General features: G+C 43.5%; 1 protein-coding gene across 1 annotated transcript in view; it reads right to left on the bottom strand.

Annotated features, from left to right (window-relative positions):
• Positions 1-1,907: 1,907 nt before the first annotated feature.
• eys (eyes shut homolog) overlaps positions 1,908-27,433 on the bottom strand; it is a 528,873-nt gene continuing 503,347 nt past the window's right edge. The window contains exons 45-49 of the mRNA XM_042332751.1: positions 23,399-23,571; positions 13,187-13,369; positions 6,514-6,680; positions 4,615-4,759; positions 1,908-2,083 (exon numbers count right to left, since the gene is read on the bottom strand). Of these exons, the coding sequence (XP_042188685.1) occupies positions 1,908-2,083; positions 4,615-4,759; positions 6,514-6,680; positions 13,187-13,369; positions 23,399-23,571 (844 nt within the window). The remainder of the gene's footprint in view (positions 2,084-4,614; positions 4,760-6,513; positions 6,681-13,186; positions 13,370-23,398; positions 23,572-27,433) is intronic.

Here is a 27,433-nt window from a genome sequence, read left to right as displayed (position 1 = left end):
TGGAAGTGTGGGGACTTGTGTGGAGAATAAACACAGACGCGCACTAGTTGGGCCGAATGGCTTGTGTAACTCTACGTAATCACACAACAGCATCTAAGTCCAAACTCAACGACCTGTTGAGAAATCAGTGATCAAAAGGCTAACAAATTGAAAGAAATAATATAAAGTATTCCTCTGTTTGCTCTTTGCCACTGGCCTTGGTTACTATAACCAGTGTGTGGGTGGGAAGTGAAGGCTCTTTCTAGGCAATTGACTCTCTCTCAATCCCCCAAGTCCTCAAACCATGGCTCTTGCCAACCTGCCCCTAATATTTTCCAGAGTTAGGTAAGTAGTATGTGTTCCTCCAGGGAGAGAGTGCGCATTGAATCCAACAATCTGTCTCTGGGATTTCCATGTGTAAGTGGGATGCATGAAATTCTCAGCTTGGTTTGGATACTCTTAAGCACGGTGATGTGTCAGACATCCGGCTTGACCCAAAACATTATTAATAATAATAATAATAATAATAATCCTTGCATTTGATATAGCGCTTTTCACGTCGGGAGGACGTCCCAAAGCGCTTCACAGAACACACTGTAAAGTGAATTGACTGTATATTTGTGGACGAACGCGGCAGCGAATTGCGCACAGCAATGTCCCACAAACAGTCGTAGATTGAAAATGACCAATTTATTATTGTTTTTGGTTTTGGAGGGATTATTATTAGGCTCCGTGTGGAGTAAGGAAACTTGCCCAAGGTTTCGCCCTCTGCCTGGAATTGAACTCAGGTCTCTCACTTGCAAAGCGAGTGCTCTAATCACTGAGCTACAGGACTCCACTACAGGTTTGCTCATCTCTGAGGGAGTCTGAGAGTAAAGAGGGATCTGGCTGCCAGGTTCAGCTGATAGGTTTGCAGCTAATTCCACAGTCACTTAAGGCTGCGTTAAATAACTTGCTTCTGTTTCCAGTGAGCGTTCAACATCATCCCTTCTGAGGTCTGAAATACAACTGAGTCTCAATGAAAATGATGTCGCTCACTCACACCCATCCTCTGGACGTCTGAATACAGTTGAACACTTGTACTGAATACAATTAAGTTCTTCTAAACACAATTGTCATCATTCTGCCACATGTTTCAGTTGTTGGTCAGTGCACCCATGGGGGTAACAGGACTTCGTGGACATCCTGTCCAGTGCAGAAGGAGTTCATTCAATCCCATTGCCTTGCCTTGTCCCCGAACCCACAACATTTTGTCTTGACACAGGTATTTACGGTCTGTGGACAAATCTTGTGGACAAATTGTGGACAAATCTTAATTTCGGTCTTAATTGGGGTGATGGGGAGTGCCAAAGCCAATAAAGTTACAGGACAAAAGGCCAGCAGCAGTATGCGACACTCCAGGATTAACACAAAATAAAATAAAATTAATTGTTAAAGAGCTTTAGTACTTGGGAAACGCAACCGCAAAGAGAAAGTGGGTGAAGTATAAACCTGCTGGGTAATTACTTATAATAATTATACTAATAATAATCCTAGCATTTGATATAGCGCCTTATCACATCTTCTGGACGTCTCAAAGCGTTTCACTTCACAGAATATGCTGTGAAGTGAATTGACTGAAAATTTGTGGGCGAAATGCGGCAGCCAATTGCACACAGCAGTGTTCCACAAACAACCGGTGGATTGAGATTCTTTTATATAATTTTAAAAGAAAATTGTTATCCCCAGAAAAGTGATTGGTTAATCGACTAACTACCGGGTTCCTGCTCACTGCTAGGTAAACAGAGGCGTGTGGAGTAAGGAAACTTGCCCAACATTTTGCCCCGATTGGGAATTGAACCCAGGTCCTCTCTCTTGTGGGCGAGCGCTCTAACCACCTTCTTTACTACTATACACACAGGATGAAAACAGCCGCCGCTCGACACTTACTAGATAGTGGATCCTTTGTCCGCACAAACTCCCCCATTCCTGCACGTGAGGAGCAGGCAAGGAGTAGCCCCACACTGGCCTACACTTCGGCCTGCGTTGGGATGACCCTCCGGAATTCCGAGCCCTCGAAACCCTTCGCTCTTGCCAGCTCGCACCTGCAGCTCATACAGACAGCCTGCGTTATAACAACATGAAACAAAAATCAGTGACACGGCTGACGGCTTATTTAACACGTACATAGTCCTTGCACTTGACATAGCTCCTTATCACGTCATTGAGACGTCTGAAAGCGCCTCACCTGAAAGTGAATTGACTGTATATTTTGTGGGTGAAACTAACCGGCAGCTGATGGCGCACAGCAGTGTCCCCCAAATGGTCGGGGCTTGAGTGACCAATTAGGGGATGCACTCACTGTGAAATGCTCATTCATTCACAATTCCATCTCACGTTCTCCTCACTTTCAGGCGATGCTCTGCTGCTCCATCTAATGGCCCGGCTCGGGATGCAGAGTTTCTGCTGACCAGGGAGTTGAAAACCACAAAGGGTCCGAAGTTTGCGGCACAGAAGGAGGCCATTCAGCCCACCGTGTCTGCGCGGATGCTCGCTCCCCCACTGCGACCATCTGGTCAGCTCAGCTAGTAGCACTCTCATCTCTGGGTCAGAAGGTTGTGGATTCAAAGGTTGGTTCACAGTCCAACCTGATATTCCAATGCAACACTGGCGGTGAGCGGCATTGTCGGAGGTGCCATCTTTGGATGAACTTTCTTCAGGTGGACATTAAAGGACATTCCCCTGGCGCTAATTATAAGAGAAGGAAGTTTGTCCCAATGTCCTGACTCACAATATCTCTGATAAAATTGGTTACTCACTTCATGGCTGTTTGTGGGCCACTGCTGTGTGCAAATTGGCTGCTGAGTTTGTCCACAAAATGCACGATATGCTGTGAAGTACTTTGTCACGTCCTTCTGACACGAAAGACACTGTATCACACGCAAGGATTATTATCATTTTATTGATTCTTCATCTCGTTCTGTTCCCGTACTCTTTAATATTTATTTTTTTCCTCCTAGAATTTGTCGTTCCAACAATCTATCGCATTTTCATCCACTACGCCCCAAAACTCTGGAACGCTCTCCCGTCAATCCCTCCGCCTTGCCCCCCTCTCCCCTCTTTTAAATCCGGCCTGAAAACTTTCCTTTTCGATCGTGGTTACGGTCACTTCCGCCCTCCCCCCGGGCTCGGAGTCAGGCTCCGCCACTGTTAAGTGCTTTGAGACAAGTTGTTGTTGCTGTTGTTGTATCTCTGGGATTTCCATCTGTTGGTGGGATACATGGAATTCTCAATTTGGTTTGGATACTCTTAAGAACAACAACAACAACATTACTTTTGTAAAGTGCCTTTCACGTCGGGTGGACGACCCAAGGCGCTGGACAGACAGAGTTTCGGACCCGAGCTGAGGGTCGAGATCGGGGTGGCTGGAGGTCAGGGAGGTTAAGCAGGGAGACCGAAAACACGGTGACGGGTTTCCACATGCGTCAGACAATCGGCTGACAAAAAAAGACCACATTTTTTTTCTTCCGGTATTTGTCCACTTCCCTTTAAGTTCACTCAAGAAGTTTCATTTCTGGATCACAAGCCGCACCTCCGGGGTGGGACATAACAATCTCTTAATACAGCTCCCAAACCACCAATTGCTTCAGACTCCATCATGTCTTATAAAGAGATAGAAAATAACAGCTGTTGCAAGAGCAGCACTAGATAAGATGGAACAACAAGTCCAGCTAAGTATGGTGTAACAATTCCATTCAGCAGTAATAATAAGAAAAGTAATAATCCTTGCGTTTCATATAGTGCCTTATCAAGTCGTCGAGATGTTTCAAAGGGCTTTACGGATACACTGTAAAGCGGATTGACTGTATATTTTGCAGGAGACACATGGCAGCCCATTTCGCACAGCAGTGCTCCACAAACAGCCATGGAGTGAGTAACCATTTGTATTATTTGGGGGATTGTTGGCCAGGATACGTGCAGAAACTCCTTTCTCTTTTTGAACAGAGCCATGGGATCTTTAATGTCCACCTCCACAGGCAGACAGGACCTTGGTTAAACGTCTCATCTGAAGGACGGCACCTCTGATAAGGCAACACACTCCTCGCGCTGCATTAGAACGTCAGTTCAGACTATGTGAATCCAAGTCCTGATGTGGGGCTTGAACCCACAACCTTCTGACTCAGAGGCGAGACCGCTGTCACAAAGCCAGGCTGACACATTATCGAAATCCCATGAGCGCCTGACCGACTTTGTCAATGGCTGACGTTGAACGGGATTTGTAGCCGCTAGTAAGCCGCGAATGTGATCCCAAGACTCGGATCTGCTACAGAACCGAGTTCTGCATCAGCAAAGAGAATTTCCCAGGTCACTGACATTAGGAAACGTTGTCAGTGACTTGTCAGCTGCGATTCCCAGGTGAATACCCTGGAGTAAAAACTGTGATTGGCTGTTCAGTGAAAATTTCGCCCCCCCCATCAATATCTTAATGTTCTTTTTATATAAATAGCTACGTACATATAACCAAAAAATAACACGGGCGGAAGATCAAAATCAGAACTTTGTTTTTTAATGTTCGGGTGTGAGGATTTGTTTCCTCTCCTGAAAAATCTGCCTGAAAGAAACTCTCTTGAGATGTTGCTGTACGAGAGAGATTACCTTGGAAACCGTGTGTGAAGTGGCTGCCGTTTGGTAGGAAACGGGGTTCATACTCGCTGTAGCCTCCCACGTAAAACTGGCTGAAAACATTCAGGCCCACTAAACGCCCAGAGGATGTAGCACTTTTATTCTTCTGGTCGTCCACCTTAAAGCAATGGTAATAATAAGAATCCTTGCATTAGATACAATGTCTTGTCACGTCATTGAGACGTCTCAAAGCGCTTCATAGAATATACTGTAAAGTGAATTGACTGCATATATTGTGGGTGAAACGCGGCAGCCAATTGCGTACCGCAGTATCCCACAAACAGTCATGGATTGAGTGACCAAATTATTATTTTTTAAACTTTTATTTTGAACGGATTATTACCTCTGAAAAAGCGATCCATCAATCGACTAACAACTGGGTTCTTGCTTACTGCTAGGTAAACAGAAGTGTGTGGAGTAAGGGAACGTGCCTAAGGTTTCAGCCCACCTGGGAATCAAACCCAGGTCCTCTCGCTTGCGATGCGAGCGCTCTAGCCACTATGCGGCTGGACTCCTACTGTTTTAATGTGCAGTTTTAATGTGCAACAACATTTTTCCCCTCTCAAGACCTTTAAAACTTCCTGTCCTCACAATTTGTTCCGCTTACAGGAAACCCATCGAGCGGGTTACAAATCCCACAGCGACGGTCAATGGCTTAAGACAAGGCATGAATCATTTCTGGGCCCTGATGTGTGACTCTTGTTTTTTACACGCAGTTTCCTCGGCAATGAATAAGCGGACGGAAGAAAAAACAGAAGAATTTTAACCTCAAAGCTCCTTCCTAACTCGAGTCACACCAGGGGTTGGCTCGAGTGGGATACGCAAATCCCACAAAGCAAACATTCCCAGTTTGCTTTGCTGTGTTTTGTCCCCTTCCCAACAGCAGAGGTTTTTAGACATTTCCTATTTTCAAGGTTCTCCTGGAAATCCTGGATTTTAGGATCCTTGTGGGAACCATAAATTCCCTGTGTGCTGACTCCTGGAATTCTACCCTACTCCGCTCAGCTCCTGTTAACCGTGCAAGCCTAATGTGCAGGGGATTTCTAGCTGGACAAGCAGCAGGACGCTTGCCAGACATGCTATCAATGGAAAGCTATGTGCTTTTAGTTGGTTGGACTCCAGCAGTTACCCCAACTCATGCTCTGGGGTCTTTGAACTTTGGCTCTCATCAACCTCACCTGCATTTTAAATATGGGTTGTTAATCCAACCCACAAACCAGACCTCTAAACTTCTTACTAGCGCCATATCACAATGTTGAGACTCTCAACGTGCTTCACAGCGCTGTGCTTCACAAATTTACAGTGCAGAAGGAGGCCTATTGAGTCTCCACCAGGTCCTAGAGCATGCTTTCCAAATGGAATTCCACGCACCTTATCATCATACCTCTTCAAGCTTCTGCCTCTGATATCCCTGTCTACCTCCTTCTTGAAACCCACAATGGACTCTGCCTTTACCATCTGAATTGGCAACGCATTCCACATTACGATGACTCTCTGAGTTGAGTCTGAAAACGTTTCTGCTATATCTCCTTTGACTCTTCTTGTCACTACCTTACATCTATGTCCTCTGGTCACTGACTCTCCTAACAGTGGAAATAGACTAGCGCAGTATAATCAGTCTCTGTTCTCTAATGTCGGAAGAGATGGGACATATGAATCTGAGCTCCCTCTTGCTCCCCTCCTCTTCCGATGTGCCGATTCTTTTAAGAACAAATTAAGATAGATTTGTATTAGGAAATAATATCTCGGGATACAGTATGTAGTTTGGGACATGACCTGTGCGTGCGACTGCCAGGATGGTGGAAAGTGAACTGGATGGACCTTGGTCTTCTTTCATCCAGCAATTCTTATGCTCTCCCCACCAATACTTACCTTCAGCCATCCCTTCCTGAAGGACCTTCCTAAATGGACAACATGCAAGTGACGAGCTTGATCCAGTGGGTCACTGATGATCACAGCACGGCCAGAACCCAAATCAAACCTGTAGACAACACTTCCATTTTCCAAGCCCAGCACCAGGAAGTCATCACCATTCAGCCCTGGGGACAGAGAACAGTAATTAGAGCAATATCAAGCTTAGGCCTATAGGGTCTCGGCTTCGCTTCACTCTACAGGGTGTCCACAAAGTCATGTTACTCCCTATAACAAAACAGTGATATGAGACTACAGATGAGCTGAAACAAGCTGTCAAAGAAGCATTTCTCCTCATCACTCTATCCATGTTATGGACGATGTTGCACCGAACACGGTGACGGATCATAATAATAATAATTCTTTCATTTGATGTAGCACCTTATCATGTCGTTTAGATGTCACAAAGTGCTGTAAATTTAATTGATTGTGTATCATTATCTGCCATGAAAATGATGGCGCTCACTCAAACCCATCCTCTGGAAGTCTAAATACAGTTAAACACTTGTACTGAATACAATGAAGTCCTTCTAAAAACAATTATCATTATTCTTCCACATGTTTCAGTTGTCGGTCAGTGCACTGTTGAAACAAAACCACGGATTTAACAGGACTGTGTGGACATGCACTTTGATTTCAAGGTGCAAATACTTTAGTTAATGCCGTTGATTACACCCCTCACTTTGGGTGTGAATTGCATTCATAAAATTATAAGGATAGAATTTGAGTTTGATGTGGTGCCTGCAAAATTGAAACTTCTCAAATGCACAGGTAAATTGCTGCCAAGTGTAGTGACTGCTTTGCAGGCAAACATGGCAACACAGCAAGAGCCCACAGCCATGAAAGTATCAATAACGATAACAATAATAATTCTTGCATTTGATATTAAGCTCCTTATCCCATTGTTGGGACGTCTCAAAGCGCTTCACAGAATACATTGTAAAGTGAATTGACTGTGTATTTTGTGGGTGAAACTTAGCAGCCAAGGGATTGTTGGCCAGAACATTGGGAGAGAGAAACTTCCTTCTCTTTTCCAATAGCGCTGTGGGATCTTTAACGTCCACCTGAACAGGCAGATGCGACCTCGGATTAATGTCTCACCCAAAGGACGGCACCTCCGACAATGCAACGACACCCCAGCACTGCACCCGAGTGTCAACCTGGACTGTGAGTTCAAAGTCCCGAGGGTGGACACTTGTATTAAACTATAATTAATTTAACTCACGACTTCCACCCCTTTAAAAAGTGTCTCGAGGAATTTCGACACCAAACTGCAAAACAAAGCAATTAAGCTGAATGCGTCTCCAGTGAAGAACCCAAGTGCAGTTACACCTAATTACTGTGCTGTGGTTTACAAGCAATTTCAATGATCAACTCCTCGAATTTCCAACCATGACATTAATTGTAGCTCAGCCCATTAATACAGCAGCGTCAGAGCCAGCGAGGAAATCAGACCGTTTGTAACTGGCTCCAACCTACCCTGTCAATGCTGTTCATTCGAACAACAAGCCGAATATCACATCACATCTGAGCGTGCAGAATGACGACTATTACAACAACAACAACAACAAGATTCCATTTATAAAGCGCCTTTCACGTCAGGAGGACGTCCCAAGGCGCTGCACAGTTGGGTCATGACCCATTGCTATTAATAGCAATCTGTTTACATGGGGTGTCTGTGTCCCCGCATTTCACCCACAAAATATACAGTATATTCTGTGAAGCGCTTTGAGACGTCTCAACAACGCGAAAAGGTGCTATATTAAACGCAAGGATTATTATTATTACCTGATCTATCTCCTTTGACGTCGGGAAGACATTACAAAGCATTCACTGCAAAGGGCAGCGACTGTGTATTTTGTAGGTACGCACCAGCCAACTTATGCACAGTAACGCCCCCCAAAAACAGCAGTGACGTGAATTTTTTTACACTGGGTGATCGCAGGTGTGAGTTCGGCCTTTCATACCATACTGGAGTCCTGTAGCTCAGTAGTTGGAGCACCCGCTTCGCAAGCGAGAGACCTGGGTTCAAATCCCGGCAGGCAAAACCTTGGGCAAGTTTCCTTACTGCACACGCCTAATAATAATGCCTCAAGAAATAAAATGCAATAAAATAATAATTTGGTCACTCAATCCATGACTGTTTGTGGGACGCTGCTGTACGCAATTGGCTGCCGGGTTTCGCCCACAAATGTACAGTCAATTCACTTTACAGTCTATTCTGTGAAGCGTTTTGAGACGTCTAGAAGACGTGAAAAACGCTCTAACAAATGCTGAAATGGGTGACTTAGATTTACTTCTTAACATTTCAGATCCTGGAAATCTTTCAGAATTTTTAAATTGAGTCTTAAGTTTGAAGTGGGTTGGGTTTTCGTAGGGACTTTTAAGAACTTCAGAATGAATAGCACCAACAACAAATTACATTTATACAGAGCCTTTCACGTCGGGAGGACGTCCCAAGGCGCTGGACAGCTAAGGGTTTGCAGAATGATGGTCAGATCTGCTGACCCACACATTGCAAGCGAAAGCTCACAGATTGTACCCTGCGTCCTTGAGCCACGATGCCAAAATGATCGCCTAGCAACTAGTTAATCAGCGGAGCCCCATATCCAGCCATCATCAACCCGCTGACTGTGATCTGCTGCTCCTTAGGTCTCCCGGGCTGGATATCTGCCAAAGCTGTCACTGTGAGAGACTCTGCAATGTTACAGCTCGATGGCAACAAAGGTGGACCTCAGTCTCTTAATAATAATAACAATCCTTGCATTTGATATAGTGCCTTATCACGTCGTCGAGACGTCTCAAAGCGCTTCACACGATATGCTGTAAAGTGGGCTGATTGTGTATTTTGTGGGCGAAACGTGGCAGCCAACTTGCGCACAGCTGTTTGAAGCATTTTGAGATGTGATTCCATCGGAAGGTCTCTTTCGATGGAATCACATCTCAAAATGTGATTCCATCGAAATGATGTAATCACATCTCAAAATGTGATTCCATCGAAATGATGTAATCATCACTGTTGTTGATAATAATCCTTGAATTCGCATAACACCTTATCGGGTCGGAAGGATGACTCGAAGCGCTTCGCAGGAATCACTGTGAAATGGAGTGGCTGTGTATTTGTAGGCAAACCAGGCAGGACAATGACCCACAAACAGCCACGAAGTGAGTGACCAATTATATTCGGGGGGATAGTCACTGGGAACACGGAGCAGGTCAGGCAGCATCTATGGAGAGAGGAAAATGAGTTAACTTTTGAAGTCGATGATGTTATGGATGTATGGGTATTGTTGGGGTTTAATGGCAGTGCAACACACCTCCAGCAGTGACTACGTGATTCCAATCTTCGCCTGAGCTGCTCAGTTAGGAACAAAGAAAAAACTGCCACCAGCGACAGTACAGAGCAGTTTCCCTGTTGTGACGGGGAATTCTCTGCTCATACTCAATCTGTTCAACTGTGAAATTCCCCTTCTGTCCAACTCCTACTATTTCCTCTCTCCTTCTGTGCCCACCATCAGTGACTGAACCTTCAGCCACTATGCCCATCTTTTCTCGGTTGTTATTCGATTGGTGAATCACTTCCCAGGGGCAATAATTCCTCCCCCCAAAAATTTTTGGTCACTCAATTTACGACTGTTTGCGGGACGTTGCTGTGCGCAATTGGCTGCCGCGTTTCACCCACAAAATACATAGTCAATCCACTTTACAATATATGAGGTGCTTTGAGACTTCCTAATGATATAATAAAGTGTTGTATATATACAAAGTGTGGTTTCAAGAACAAATTAGATAGATTTCTGCTAGAAAATACTATCTCAGGATACACTTTATAGTTTGGGACACGACATGTCAAGCGACTGCCAGGAAGGAAAGCGAACTAGATGCACTTCTTTCGCCAAGCGAATTCTTATGTTCTTATATCAAATGCAAGGATTATTATTATTATTGCAACTTTCTCCCAAAGGCAACGTCCCCCACACACAGCCATGTTTGCCCACAAAATGTGTGGTTACTATACTTCACAGTAAATCCTGTGAAAGGCTTTGAGACATCCTCCTGACATGAAAGGCGCTGTAAGCAAATGCAAGGATTTCAGCTATTTTGTGGCGCGGTGTTGGACATCCTCACAAGCACTTTGCGTGAGAAAATACTTTCCGTAGCTTGAATAAATCTTCTTTTAAAAAAATTTCACAGGGTTTTGGAGAAATCGCTGTTGGAGCGCTGATCATTCAAGATCCAATTCAGTGACTCTCCTCCCTGAGGGGGAGGTATGTCGGGGTCTCATTGGGACTGAACTGATTCTGAGGTAAAGTGCTTCGCAATGGATTGTAGGAATCGAGCCAGGCCTCTGGATTGGACTTGGTATTCTGGTTCCTGAGTGGAAAGAGTGAGAGAGGTTCCGGGGAGAGAGTCCACATTGCAGTCCAATAATCTATCCCTGGGATTCACATGTGTAGGTGGGATGTATGGAATTCTCAGTTTGGTTTGGATACTACGAAGCATGGTGATGGGTTTCCGCATGTGTCAGGCACCCAAGTTGACCAAAAAAATAACGCAGAGCAAGTCACACACTCATCTATAACTTATTTACTTTATGCATTCGGTGAAGTGTGCTGCAGGTCATCGACACATCCACTAGGTGGCACTCACAAACCTTCACAGAGCCTCTCCCAAACATTTTACATTAATTTAAGTCGACGTTTTACCGTAATTCATTGTGGTGTTGCAAAATGGTTGGTTCGCAGCACAGATGTGGAAGGTAGCAGCTGCCAGTATGACTCCCACATATTCTTCAGGATTGTTAGAGAAGGTTAACAGCAGATTAAAACTCCAATGTTAAAAGCTGTTTGCAATGAAACCATGTCCGTTGAGTGATTAGGAAGCAAGCAGAAAGGGAGAGGGGGAATGGAGACAAATCGGTTCTTGCCTAATTTTGCAACAAGAGAGTTTGTACGGAATGGAGCTTGACAAGCAATTTGCAACATAGTGAGTTCATAGAATCATAGAATTATACAGCACAGAAGGAGGCCATTCGGCCCATCGTGTCTTTGCCGGCTTTTTGAAAAGAGCTATCCAATTCAATCCCACTCCCCCGTTCTCTCCCCATAGCTCTGCAAACTTGTCCTCCCCAAATAATTATCTACTCTCTTAAAAGCTGTTATCGAATTGGCTTCCACCACCCTTTCAGGCTATGCATTCCAGATCCGAATAACGCGCTGTCTGAAAACAATTCTCCTCATCTCACCTCTGTTTCTCTTAACAACTATTTTAAATCGGTGTCCTCAGGTTACCAACCCACCCGCCAGTGGAAACAGTTTCTCCTTGTTCACTCTATTGAATCCCCTCATAATTTTGAAAAATTCTATGAAGTCTCCTCTTAACCTTCTCTGCTCCAAGGAGAATAATCCCATCTTCTCTACCTCTCATGATAACTGAAGTCTCACATTCCTGGTACCATCCTGGTAAATCCCCTTTGTACCCTCTCCAATGTCTTGACATTCTTCGTAAAGTGGAGTCCTGTAGCTTAGTGGTTAGAGCACTCGCTTTGCAAGCGAGAGACCTGAGTTCAATTCCAGGCAGCGCGAAACCTTGGGCAAGTTTCCTTACTCCACACAGAGCCTAATAATAATCCCTCCAAAACCAAAACAATAATAAATTGGTCATTTTCAATCCACGACTGTTTGTGGGACACTGCTGTGCGTAATTGGCTGCCGCGTTCGCCCACAAATATACAGTCAATTCACTTTACAGTGTGTTCTGTGAAGCGCTTTGGAATGTCCTCCCGATGTGAAAAGCGCTATATCAAATGCAAGGATTATTATTAGTAGTAGTAGTATTATTTTTATTAAACTGTGGTGCCCAGAACTGAACACAGTCTCTCGCTGAGGTCTAATCAGTGTTTTATAAAAGTTCATCATAACTTCCTGACTTTTGAATTCTATGCCCCTATTTATAAAACCTAGAATCCCTAGAACGCTTTTTAACAGCTTTATCTACCTGTCCCTCAAACTTTAAGATTTACTTATATGAACCCTCAGGTCTCTCTGTTCCTTCGCCCACTTAAAGATTGTACCATCAGCTTATATTGCCTCTCCTCATTCTTCCTCCCAAAATACATCACTTTGCATTTTTCCACATTAAACTTCATCTAATACGTGTCTGCCTATTTTACCAGTCTGTCTATGTCCATTTGCAGTCTGCTACTATCTCCCAATAGCGCAGATTTGCGGAAGAACTGTACAGCATTCCCCATGATCTCAGGCTTCAAGGCTAAATGGTCTCACAGGTTCAGACTAATGGCATCTCAGACCTTCTGTTGCCCTCGTCTCTGCCCTCAACAGAAAAGAGACAGCAGCTTTCAGCAATGCAGTATTCCCACAGTTACTGCACTGGGGCTTCAGCCTCGACTATATGAGTTCAAAGTCCTGACTGTGGGGCTTGAACCCACAACCTTCTGACTCAACAACAACAAATTACGTTTGTGTAGTGCCTTTCACGTCGGGAGGACGTCCCAAGGTGACTCAGAGACACGAGTAATAACAACCGAGCCAGGCTGATGCCTGACTGGCAATATCAAATGCTATTATTATTAATTATTATTTATTAAATTGCAGAATAGTCAGGTGACTCTTACCTTGCCCCTTCTGTCCAGCGAAAAAGATGAGGTTGTTTGTGACGGACGCCTTGTGATCCGCCAGCTTAAATTTCAGTCTGAATTCGAAGTGCAGACTGATATTGGGGACCCTGGAGAACGCCAGAAAGGAGCTGAACCCAAACTCATCTGTGCCACTGAAGTACGGTTGAGTGATGTTCACAACTGCAAGAGTTTTGAATACAAAATAACAAGCGTTAAACTCTAAAAGAGGACATTTGTGAGAATCGGAACATTTTCGCAATCAAAACTGTGCAATTTTGTTTGGCTAAATGTGCTGTGTTTGTGGGACATTTGGTGTGTGCAAATTTTGACTGTCATGCCAGCCTACAAATACATGGTCACTACACTGTAGAGTAAAGATCCCATAAAGTGCTTTGAGACGTTTTGACGACATGAAAAAGGTTTGTGTTAAAAGCAAGGATGTAACACAATTATTATTATATTAGTCTGAACTCGAAGGGGAGACTGATATTATTATTATTATTTTGAAAATATTTTCAAAGGCATTTGAGCAAAAACTAATCCTAAGTAGCAGGCCAATGTCAAAAAGTAACAATATAAAATTATATAATGGTGTATGTGTGTGTGTGTCTCAATGATAGTATTGCTCAGGTTTGCTTGTTCCGAATTGGTATCCGTTGACGAACATCAGTTGGTCGATAAGTTGGTTGGTCTGTTAAGTATCTCTCTATTTGTCTTGTTATATCTGGGGGTAATAATCTCTTTTAAAAAATGTGGTCACTCGATCCATGGCTATTCGTGGGACACTACTGTGTGCAATTGGCTGCTGCGTTTCACCCACAAAATCCATGACTGTTTGTGGGGCATTGCTCTACGCAATTGGCTGCCGCGTTCGCCCACAAATATACAGTCAATTCACTTTACAGTGTGTTCTGTGAAGCGCTTTGGGAAGTCCTGCCAACGTGAAAAGCGCTATATCAAATGCAAGGATTATTATTATTATTATTGTTATTATTAAAATATACGGTCAGTTCATTTTACAGTATATTCTGTGAAGCGCTTTGAGACATCCCAATCACGTGATAAGGTGCTATATCAAATGCAAGGATTATTATTGTTATTATTATATTGTCTGGATTGTATGGTGTACAATAGGGAGACAGTGGAAGCAGAAATTGTCGATTCAATCAACTACAAATTAGATAGATTTCTTTTTGAAAATAATATTTTGGGGATACAGTATATGAGTAATTTGAGACATGACATATAGTGAGTATAATATTGCTTGGAAGAACCAGGCATCTATGGATCTAAGGTTTCCAAAGCTTTCCACTCTACTGTAGACTAATCCATACAGAATTAATTGCTATCAACATCTCCACTATGACAGCAACTATCAGGATGGTAGAAGGCAAACGAGATGGTCATTGGTCTTTTTTTGTCTAGCGATTCCTACGTGTACGTGCTTGTGTGTGCGTGTGTGTGTGCATGCGCGTGTGTGCGTGTGTTTGTGTGCGTGTGTGTGCGCGCGTGTATGTGTGTGTATCTGCCTGTCTTCAACCACATCTGAATCTATGGCCTTCTGGACAGTGCTTTCCCTGTCAGCGACACAAACTCCAGCTCTGTATGAGTCACTGCCTTCAGGAGAGAAGACAAGGGAACTGAAAGTAAGATAGTGGGACTCAGTGAGGTAATTGCAGTTTAGCTTTGAGAGAAAATAGTACAGGGTGACTGAAAAGTCGTGATATCTACCCTATTATCTAAAACAATATATATCAGTGTTTCAGAATTTCTTTCAGAGCTTTTGGACATTGTAATGGTATCACGACTTTCTGGTCACCCTTATATAAGGTCAAGAGCATTATTTTCAATTAAAATCCTGTTACCTCTGTTCACAGGTGTCGCCTACAGCAACAGTTTACTTCAACTAATCGGTCACACGCCACGTCTCAACACAACCCATCAAATCACTAAACAAGTTTTTTGATCACCCGCAGGCACAGGGTTAACTTCCACATGCGTGCGGATGTTACCCAACTCTACCTCTCTGCCTCCAACCTCGACTCCAGCGTCCTGATTGATTGCCTATCCGACAACAAGTCCTGGATGAGAGCTAACTTACTCCAATTGAATGCTGACAAGACAGAGGGTCTCCTGCTTGGCTCCCTCCCATCAGCATCTCCACAACTTAGGTGCTGTCAGCATGGATGTACTCTACACCTCACTGAGCCAGGGCAGAATTTTGGTGTCTAGTTCCACTCTCAACTGTCCATTAAACCCCATATGGGGTCAGCTTTCCCCCACCTCTTTGCTACTACCCCTCTCCTCCGGCCTCCGCCGAGATCCTTATCCTTGCATTCGCCACATCCAGGCTAGACTATGCCAACTCCCAGCTCTCTGGACCTCCCACCTCTTCCCTCCACAAGCTACACATCATTCAGAACTCTGCAGCTCGGGTCCTCTCTCGCACTAGACTCTGTGAGTTTATCACCCCATCCTCACCCGGTTCCGATGGTTCCCTCTCCCCAGAGGATCGAGTTCAAGATCCTTGTCCTCACTCTTGAACCCCTCCAGTCTTGCCCCACGCTATCTTGTGACCTTCTTAAACCCCACCAACCCGCCGCTCCCTTTGCTGGGCAGGCACTGGCCTGGCTTCATGATCCCGCGAGCCCCCTCCACTATCAACAGTTGAGCTTTCAGCTTTCCTGCCCTCACCTTCTGGAAATAACAGTATTCACCTCTCCCTTTCCTTCGCCTCCTTCAAGCTGCATCTTTGACCGCAACTTCGGTCATTTTTAACCCCATCTTTACCAGAGGAACAAGCAGGAGGTGGGAGCCAGTTGAGCGGAGACAATGGGTTGTGGATTGGGGAGTGAGCAGGTCAGAGAGGTAGTGGGATGCCAGTGGGGACTATGACGTGATTTGAAATCAATGTCCTGACATGAGGCTTGAACCCACAACCCTCTGGCTGAGAGGCGAGAGCGATACCAACTGAGCCAGACTGACCCAAAGCCATTCAGTAGGATGGGTGGCCACTGTTAGTGGTTGTCATCCACAGACACCCGTCCCAGTTCTTAAGCGTTTAATGACTTTGTCTTCTGAACATAACATAACATGTAGGAGCAGGAGTAGGCCATTCAGCCCTTTGAGCTGCCCCGCCATTCAATCATGGCTGATTTTCTAATCTAACTCCAGCTAATAACCTAACCCTGAAGACTGAGGCACTGCTGAAGTCAGCTGTCTGGCAGGTTTACAGCAGTGTTCGGGAAATCAGCAATTTATAGCTTCGCTTTCACTTATCCTCACCATCCTGCATGTATACATTGCACCTTGATTTACGTTACATCTGCATCAGCACCAACCTGCACCGTTTAATCTGTTTTTCCAAGTAATGATTTTCGCTTAGTGCAACGGAGGGGATTATTCCTGGAAATAAATCTGCTGAAGATGATAATTAAGACATTTGATGTTTCGTCAACAGATGTTACATTATAAAGACATTACAATTATTGTTATCTTCGCTTGTCGCAGGATCCCAGACAATGTGTGTGTATATATTTTTTTTGCACATTAGCATCTGTTTTAAAGGCCAGGCAAAATGAAAATGCTTTGAGATGTTAGTGTACAACAAGAAAATTAGAAGGAATTCAATGAAGAATAATTATAATCCTTGCATTTGATATAGCGCCTTATCACGTCGTTGAGACGTCTCAAAGTGCTTCACAGGATATACTGTAAAGTGAATTGACTATGTATTTTGGGGGCAAAAGGTGGCAGCCAATTGCGCACAGCAGTGTCCCACAAGCAGTCGTGGATTGAGTGACAAAATTATCATTTATTTTTGAAGGGATTATTACCCCCTATTTTTCAAGGGATTAATGCTAAGTAAACAGAGGCATATGGAGTTAGGAAACTTGCCTACGGTTTCACCCTGCCTGGGAATCAAACCTGGGTCCTCTCGCTTGCAAGACAAATGCTCTTACCACGAAGCTGCAGGACTCCATGTACACTACAGAATTCACATTCAAGCCAAGCTTCTTTTGCTGTTTTGCAATCACAGATATTTACCACCAAACACACCCCTGTCTCTGAGCAGATGATTATTTGTGGAATATATGAAACAAACTATGAACGGCGAGATGAGAATTAGGAATAATAATCCAACGCTCAAAGTCAACACTTGATTCAATTTTCCAAGCATAATTCGTGCTTATTAACACTTACTCTTTGCATTTTAATAAAGACAATTTTTTTTTAATTGCGAACCTAACCCACAACAGGTTTCCTCATTTACAAAGCCTCGAACGCTTTCACGATGAATATCTACAGTCACTGTAATTCAGGGCATCGCTACGCTTGTTGAGATTAAAACAGGAGTGTTATTTCAATCCAAAGGCTATTCCTTATTTTTTTGGCACTTCTCCTTCCCTACCATCTTCATGCACTAATCAAGTATGTCATAACAATCTTAAGGGGACATTCATCTTTTTTTTACCGGATGGAGTGCATTAAAGTGCTATTGGACCAACTTGGACAACCCTACCTGTTAGGGCTTTGGTTTGCAGGGTTAACAGCAGCTGAATGGGATGATTTCCTGCCCACCAGTGACCAATATTAGAGGGTACAGAGAAAGAGCAGGGGAAAGAGGATAGATTGGAGAGTTCCAGTGAGTAAGTTAGCACCAGCACACGCATGATAGAGATAGGGCAAGGGAACGCCATTGGAGTTTGTATTTATTTTGAGATTGGGTGATGCTGCCAGGGTCAGCGTTATTACTGGTCCTTGGTCCTGAGAACCCCATTCCTTTGCTCTTTTCCCATCAAGTCTGTACTGGCGCAAGCTCCCTCTACTGGGTCTAATAGTAATATTACAGTAATAATGTTATTCTTGATTCACAGAGAAAAGGCTAAGAAGGTACCAAAACAGAGGTCCGTTGTTGTTTGCTGTTGGGATGTTGAAATTTAAAGTGAGAGAGGCAGAGTCTGTTGTGGGTCTCAAGAGGGAAGAAGACAGGTAATAATAATAATAATATTAATAATAATAACAGTATTAATAATAATATTAATAATATTATTAATAATAATCCTTGTACTTGTTATAGCACCTTATCACGTTGGAAGGATGTCTCAAAGGATTTTGCTTCGCAGTGAAATTAAGTGACTGTATTTGTAGGAAAATGCAGCAGCACAATTACACACAACAAAGTCCCACAAACAGCTATGAAACGAATGATCAATTTAATTTGGGGGATTTTTGGCCAGGATACTGGGAGAAACTCCCTTCTCTTTTCAAATAGCTCCATGGGATCTTTAACATCCCCCTGAACAGGCAGACAGGACCTCGTCTAGGATGTGGGGAGCGGGCAGGGCAGCTTTCCTTCCCTCGCGCTACTTTCAAGGCTCATCTCAAAATGTACCTCTTTGACCACGGTTTTGGTCATTTTTCCACTCCACACCCCTCGCCTTTCACCTCTAGCTTAGGTGCCCATCCTGGACAGAGGGTTTTGGGTTGCCCTCCTGATGAGAAAGGGACTATATAAACGTAAATTGCATCGTATAGAGGAATTAATGTAGCTCAGTCTTTATGGAGTGCTGTAGCTCAGTAGTTAAAGCACTCGCCTCGCAAAAGAGAAACCTGGGTTTGATTCCTGGGCAGGGAGAAATGTCTGGCAAGTTTCCTCACTCCACATTGCCTCTGTTTACCCAGCAGTTATTAGGAAACCAGTTGTTAGTCAATTGGTGGATCGTTTTTCCGTGGGTAATAATTCCTTCATAAAAAATGAATAATAAATTGGTCACTCAATTCTTGCCTGTTTGCGGGACACTGCTGGGTGCAATTGCGCCCACAAAATACAGTCAATTCACTTTCCAGTACGTTCTGTAAAGCCCTGTAAGACGTCTCGAAGACGTGATAAGGCGCTACATCAAATGCTAGGATTATTATTATTTTAATAATGTGAAGTTTGGAAGAAACTTTTCAGTTTGCAGTGTTAACAGAAAAGGAAACACTTTACCACAAGTGGCTACTGAAGTTCAGCACCATGACAGCACTGAAAAAGGGAATTGGCTGAGTGTTTGATGAGAGACAAAATATAAAGGGGTCCATGCGTCTCAGTCCATGTGTGGAGCCACTTCTGTAAGAAAGTTACAGATGTGAATGATGAAAGCTTAGCAGTTGTCGCTTGATAACACTGCGCCAAGCTTAGCAGAATGAAAGTCTTTGCTTCACCAACATTCATAAAAGACACTACACGCAGGGGACTTTGGAGGCAGAAATGTTAAGAAACTTAGGAACCTTTTATATGCAGAAAAGAGGATTTTCTCCCCACACAAGTGGGTTGGTTTCTTGTTTTCTGTCCTTAGGGAAAAACCTTTCCTCAAAAATGACAATGGATGGGAGACTATACATAAGTATGATAAGAATCTCACGATGCCATTCAAAAATTGAAAGGACTTTCTCCCAGTGTCCTGGCCTACAATTCAACAGATTAATCCACTTTTGGGTGTTTGTGAGATTTGTTTGTGTCAGCTTGCCTTAGTTACTAGCGGTCTCGGTCAGAATAACATATAGGAACAAGAGTAGGCCATTCAGCCCTTCGAGCTATTCCGCCATTCTATCAGATCATGGCTGATCTGTACCTCAACTCCAATTAAAGATTGGGGGTTCAAGCCTTATATTCGGACTTGAACTCACATAATCTAAACTGACAAGTTGGCATTGTCGGTGGTGCCATCCTTCGAATATATAATATATATATTGTTTGGCTATTCATTAATTAATTAATGAATTCATTAATTTGGACAGTAGAAATGCCATATCACTGATTGAAGTGTGGAGTCCTGTAGCTCAGTGGTTAGAGCACTCGCCTCACAAGCGAAATAACTGGTTTAGATTCCCAGCAGGGTGAAACATTGGGCAAGTTTCCTTACTCCACACGCCTCTGTTTACCTAAGTAGGAACTCAGTTATTAGTTGATTGGCGGATTTCCGGGGGTAATAATTCCTTAAAAAAACAATAAATTGGTCACTCAATCCACGACTGTTTGTGGGACACCGCTGTGCGCGATTGGTTGCCGAGTTTCGCCCACAAAATACAGTCAATTCACTTTACAGTATATTCTGTGAAGTGCTTTGAGACTTCTGGAAGACTTGATAAGGTGCTATATTAAATGCAAGGATTATTGTTATTATATTACTGAAAAGAGAATGGAGATTCTCCCCGTGACCTGGCGAGCAATCCTCCAAATAAATTGGTCATTCATATTTTGACTGTGTGTGAGACATTGCTGTGGGCAAACTGGTTATTATAATAATAATATTTAATGATAACAATAATCATTTGACATTGCGCCTCATCACATCATTGAGACATCTCAAAAAGCAATAAAATTCTATTGGAAAGTTGGCAGCACTTCTGATGGTATTCTGGAAATGCTGCTGGAACGTGAGCGAGAGAGCCGGCTTGATTTGTCCTCCAATTACCCACTGCTGTATGTCGGTCAGCTCTGAGGTCTGTCTCCAAGTCAGTCTCTCTCCGGCAATGCAAGCGCATCACGATAATGGAGCTCCTTCAAACACATCGGCTTTCAAGTCAAAATACACCTCCTGACAAGTCAATCTGACCATGCGTTCTCCCCTGCGAACAGGTGGCTGACGGCATCTACCACTTGAAGGTCTCAGTGGCCTTATGTTAGCCTAGCACAAGGTGGAGAGAATATCTCACTGATGACAGTGACTGACAATTATTCTTTCAGGATTGCAGATGATCCATAATGCATGAGCAACGCTGGCACAAGGGAGTTCTGATAGTCTCTCACACAAGCGAAAGGATGCCTGAAACTGTCAACTGTAAGATACTCTGCCTCTTCTATTGGGAAATGTATCTCCCAGTACGATCTTCCGCGAGTCTCGAGCATCGCATACCGATGAGCATCTGACACTAATTTAGACTTGTGAATTCTGATCCTATTATGGTTTTAATATTGTCTTATGTCAGTGACCAGATAATAATAATAATAACAATCCCTGGATTTGATATAGCGCCTTGTCACATCATTGAGACGTCTCAATGCGCTTCACAGAATAGACTGTAAAGTTCATTGACTGTTTATTTTGTGGGCAAAACGCAATAGCCAACTGCTCACAGCAGTGTCCCATTAACAGTCGTGGATTGCGTGACCAAATTTTTATTATTATTTTTATTTTTGATAAATCCCCCTGGAAAGTGATACGCCAAGAAAGGAAAGGAGGTTTCCGCAAACAAACACTGCATAACGTCCAGAGAGACACCAGTTCTCTTTTGTGATGGATGAGAAAACATCTAGAGAAGTGACTTGACCAGGGAACATTAGCAAGTGGTCGAATATCATGCAGTAATAATAATAATGATCCTTGAATTTGATATAGAGCCTTATCGTGTCATTCAGATGTATTAAAGCGCTTCACAGAATATATTGCAAAATGAATAGTTTGCATGTTTTGTGGGCAAAACAAATCCTTTTTTCAGTAGAGTATCTCCCATTGATTTTTTTATTAGCCTCTGAAGCATTGAGCTCCAGGGAAGTCAAATTACCCTCAGGTACAGAGCAATCTGACCTGGATCACTGTTGGTGAGTCCAAACAAGGAAATGGAGAAATCTAAAAGAAGGTCTAACAGGAGAACCACTGCCTCATCACTAGCAGAAAAGCCTTTGACATAAACAGTGTTTTCTCACAATCTGCTTATCTCTGAATTGAAATCCCTGTTGGTGTTCTCTGATGTGCCTTTGGCAACATGTGTACAGCAGTGGAAATTCCATCAGCTCCTGCCATTGCCAAAAGGTAACACCTGATAATAATTTGTTGCAGCTGTCTATGGGACACTGCTGTGCGCAATTGGCTGATGCGTTTCGCCCACAAAATACACAGTCAATCCGCTTAACAGAATATTCTGTGAAGGACTTTGAGACGTCTCAATGACGTGATGAGGCGCTATATCAAATGCAAGGATTACTATTATGATTATTAATTATAATCATAATAATAATCCTTGCATTTGATAAGAGCCCCTTTCATGTCTGGAGGATGTCTCAAAGCGCTTCACAGGATGTTCTGTGAAGTCTAGTGACTGTATATTTTTCAGGCAAAAGCAGCAGACAATTTGCACGCAGCAGTGTCCCACAAACAGCCATGAAGTGAAATGACTTATTTTTTATCTCAAAGTGCTTTCAGAGGTAGGGCTTTAGGTGGGTTTGGAGTAGAGAGGGGGTGGCATGAGCTGGAGGCAACGAGGTGGAGTGTTTCAGAAAGTGGAGGCTAAACTCTTGTCCATTGACGGTGGGGTGGAAGGAGCGGGAGATGTGAAAAGGCCATGAGTTGGCAGAGCAGAGGGAACAGACGAGGCAGGAGATCACAACGCTAAGGTTTTCATACAGATTAGTTCTAATGGATATTTCATTGTTATAAAATCTGATATTTTTGATGAACCAGTTTTCTATTGAAGCGCTCGAGAGATAAGCTTTAGTTGATGAGATTGAACTACAAACAAAGCAGAAACAGGCAGTGTTCTCAAACACAACATTGATTTTTCGCACAGTGCACTTTCCCAGTGTCGCTTAGCAGATACGCTCCCCAGCTCTGCTGCCTCGAATCGAACACATCGTTTTAATGAGAACAAATGCTCTCTTCCTTATACTGAACTCTGTAGCATATTGGTTAGAGAGGTTTCATTCAAGTCTATGTTTAGCATTTACTCTATTTATGTAGGGTTTCAGAGCATTCAGAATTTGGCAAATTGTTGAATTCAACAAAATACAATTTACATTAATATAAAGCCTTTCAAAGTGTTTGAGATTGCTGCCTGAACGCTCGACTGGGAGTGGGAGCTGGAGGTGGGTGGGGAGGAGACAGATGAGATCAAAGAGGTAAGTTTTGAGATGGAGGTTGGGGAGGGACTCCAGAAAGATAGTGGGGTTAGAATGGCTGAAAGTATTCAGCCAACTTTGAAGCCAATTTTCTGTAAATATTTTTGTTTATGGACCCCAGAAAACCGACTTGAAAATGAAGACCGAATTCAACAATTCGCCAAACTCTGGACGCTCTAAAATACTACATAAATAGACTAAACCTAGAACCCGGGTGGAATTTCTCTCCACAGATTCTCCTATGTAATTTCCTTCTTCCCAGCGTCCATGTTTAAGTGCGTGTTTTTTTTGTAAGGAAACGTTTCAAAGCTGCGAGTTCACGTATTTACCATCAAGGCACAGAACTCCGGCTCTGCCGTAGGGGCAAAGGCAGACGGGATCTCCGCTGGGCTTGGGCACACAGGTGGCACCGTGTCCACAAGGGCTTCTTTCACACGCTGTAAACTGGCAGAGATCACCCGAGTGTGTCTTCAGGCACTCACAGTACCAGCTCTCTGTGTCACTGCAGGGAAGAGGGATAAGTTTTAGACAGAGTAAAAATACAGCAGCAACTCAGAAGGGCAGTCAGTTTCCACAACAGCAACTTATCATAATAATTATAATCCTTGCATTTGATATAGCGCCTTATCACGTCTTCGAGACGTCTCAAAGCGCTTCACAGATGTACTGCTAAGTGAATTGACTGTACATTTTTGTGGGCGAAACTTTATTTATGCAGCACCCTTCACGCAGGGCAAAGCGTCTTCGAGAGCTTAAAGTTCACAAAGAAAGAACTTAGTGCTTTATCACATCAAAAATCTCAAGGCAATTTACAAATAATAATGTTTAATTATATTAATAACCTTTGTATTTTCTAAAGCTTCAAAACATAGCAAAGAGATTCACAGGTAATTGCTATTGAATGGAAAGATGTGTGTAAATGCGGCAGCTTATTTGCGCACAACAATGTCCTACAAACAACCATGAAGTGAATGACCAACTTGTTGAGATTGTAGGCCAGGAAACTGGGAGAACCTCCCTCCTCTTTTCGAATGATGCCATGGGATCTTTGAACAGGCAGACAAGACCTTGGATTAAAATCACATCCAAAAGTCAGCACCTCCAACAATACAGTACTCTCCCCAGCCCTGCACTGGAACATGAGACTGAACACCGGAGGATAAAATCATAGAATAGAATTATAGAATCTTAATCAGAATCAGAAGGAGGCCATTCGGCCCATCATGCCTGGGCCGGCTCTTTGAAAGAGCTAGTCAACAAATCCCATGGCCCCGCTCTTACCCCAGAGCCCTGCAAATTTTTCCTGATGCATCTCGTTTCTGTGACAGATTGTCAAGAATCCTGCCCAAATTATCTAATCACACGAGAGAATTGACCACAAACAGATAAAACCCCAAGAGGATAACGGTCTACTTTAAGATTCCTCGCTTTCCTAACAGTTAATCTTGCAAGCCTGTAGGGCACCAATTGCAAATGAGACCATCTGGATCAATTGTGTTGAAACAGATGATATTTTCACCATCTCAGCAGCAGTGAAGCTAATGGACTTCACAAAGTGCTTCAGCAATGTAACCACTGCATAGCCCCCAGCAATAGCAACCTCGATGTAAGCAGCGTACGGATGGGTCTGGATTTACTCTATTTTATTAGCATTTTAGAGTGTGCAAATTCTTAAATACGGCCTTAATTTTGAGGGTCAGCCTGGCTCTTACCTCTGAGTAATGTTTGTAAGGATCCTCACACTCATCTTCAAATCCCTTCACACCCTGGTACCCCTCTACCTCTCCGAACTGCTTGCTCCCCAAACCACCACCCACCACCTCTGCTCGACTGGCTCCAGCATCCTGTTTGACCCTCTTGTGCTCCGTTCCACCATCAGTGGGTGGGAGTGGGGGACGCACTTTCAGCCACTATGCCCCAAAACTCCCTCAATTCCTCTGCCTTGCCCCCACTCTCCCCATCTTCAGGTCATACCTGAAGAACTTTCTTTTTGACCATGTTTACCCTCTGGCTCGACGTCGGGCTCTGTGACTGTTCAGCTCTGAGATGCTACCCTGCCTGAGGGAAGCTATATAAATGTAAGCTGTTGTTGTTATGGGTTCAAGACCAAGACCGGGCCTTTGAAATCATTTATTCTTTGGCTGTGCCCCACTGGTGGAATGCTGCGTGAACCTTAACATCCACCCGAGCGAGCAAATAATAATAATAATCCTTGCATTTGATACAGCGCCTTATCACATCTGCAAAATGTCTCAAAGCGCTTCACAGAATATACTGGAAAGTGAATTGACTTTATATTTTGTGGGCGAAACGTGGCAGCCAATTGAGCACAGCAGTGTCCCACGAACAGTCCCGTGGATTGAGTGACCAAATTATTACTATTGTTTTTGTGAAGGGATTATTATCCCCGGAAAAGCAATCCATCAATCAAACAACAACCAGGTTCCTACTTACTGCTGTGCAAACAGAGGCTTGTGGAGTAAGCAAACTTGTCCAAGTTTTGCCCTGCTTGGAATCGAACCCAAGTCTCTCGCTTGCGTGGTGAATGCTCTCATCACTGAGCTACAAGACCTGGATTGAAAGGCTCTCCAGTACACTCCAAAGAGAATTCACCAGCCAGCGTGAATTCGATTGAACTGACTGACAGGGGATTGGGATAAGGCAAGTTCTGATCGTTCTATGTTATGATTTCCCTGTAAAGTGTAGAGATTGTGTATTTATAGGTGAATGTGGCAGCCAATTTGACCACAGCAATGCTCCCCATAAATAGCTATGAAGGGAATGACTCATTTTATCTAGAAACACACAAGTCAGCACACTTGACAGAAAAATGCTGTGAAACTTCTTTCAGGCATTTCGTGATAAGGCATATCAAATGCAAGGATTATCATTACTGTATGATTCAGCTCCATAGATCAACTCTATATCTGCACACCTCATGGAGAAGTCGATAATTTAATCCAGTCACTTTCTCAAAGTTGTGCTAAATACACCATTGGTGTTGATTGGCAGATCACACGTCTTAATTTTCATCCCGGGAATCCTTCATTTACAAGATGCTCAATGGGGTCCATGGGAATAAAGCTACAATTTCAATGTTGGCAATTAACTTGGTTTATTCAGACGTATAAACACCGCACAGTTTCTACTTAATCTCACCCCCGAGAAATCACTAGTGCTCTTTCCATCTGTTTACTTGGGAATTTTACAATGTGCGATAACAATAAAGAGATGCGCAAAGATTGCCAAACATGGAGAGAGAGAGCGAGAGAGATTTCAGTGCCTATCAGAGCTTTTCACAATATACAACATTGTAAGATTCAACAGTGAAGAAACGGCTGCAGTCTTCAGTCACTCATACTACATAATGCACTCTGAGTCTCCTCTCCCACGCATCGCCATCCCCTGTCTCTATCTGGCTTTAAATCCTACCTTAAAACCTACTTCTTGGACTGAGCCTACGCTCACCTCCACCTCTCCCCTCTTCCTCACACCAATATCCTACCCAATCATTGTAGGTCCCATCATTTGTCAGGGCTGTACTCTACAAGAATCTCAGCTCAGGGAGGAGGGGGAACAGGTTATTGAGGGCAGGTTAGAAGCAACTGTTCGTGACTATAAACCGAGAAAGTTAGAATGTTCACTTTACAGTAAAGGACAATTTACATTGATATAAATGCTGTAGGAGTCCTGTAGCATATCGGTTAGAGCACTTGCCTCACAAGCGAGAGGACCCAGGTTTGATTCCCGGGCAGGGCAAAACGTTAGGCAAGTTTCCTTACTCCACACGCCTCTGTTTACCTAGCAGTAAGTAGGAACCCAGTTGCTAGTCGATTGGATCGCTTTCTGAGGGGTAAAAATCCCTAAAAGGGTACTATTTGGTCACTCAATACTCGACCGTTTGCGGGACACTGCCATGCGCAATTGGCTGCCGCATAAATAAATTTACTTTACAATAAATTTACTTTACAGTATATTCCGTGAAGGGCTTTGAAACATCTCGAAGACACGATAAGGCACTATATCAAATGCAACTGAAAAAAAAAGCCCTCAAGCGTGTTGGACATTAATGGCCTTTTTGTGGCCATTAAGAAAATCTTGTGACCCTATAAAGCAGCATTTACTTGGACCACACATCACCACCTCATTAATAGCTCTGTGAGATAGCTGAATAAACCTAGGCACATCAAGGACAATAACATATCGAAAATGGCTTCATGTAAAATGTACCAGTTCGCGCCTGACCCCATTTTTCTCTGGAGACAAATTCCGAAATTGCTTTGACACCTTGAGAAAATAGGTGGGCCTGCTGCGGGAGGTTTAAGCTAAGGAAGGCTGCCCGATATTCAGCCATTACAGTGTGT

This window comes from Callorhinchus milii, unplaced genomic scaffold (assembly GCF_018977255.1).
Source record: "Callorhinchus milii isolate IMCB2004 unplaced genomic scaffold, IMCB_Cmil_1.0 Scaffold3, whole genome shotgun sequence".
NCBI classification, from domain to species: Eukaryota; Metazoa; Chordata; class Chondrichthyes; order Chimaeriformes; family Callorhinchidae; genus Callorhinchus; species Callorhinchus milii.
This window is presented reverse-complemented; position numbering and strand designations above follow the sequence as displayed.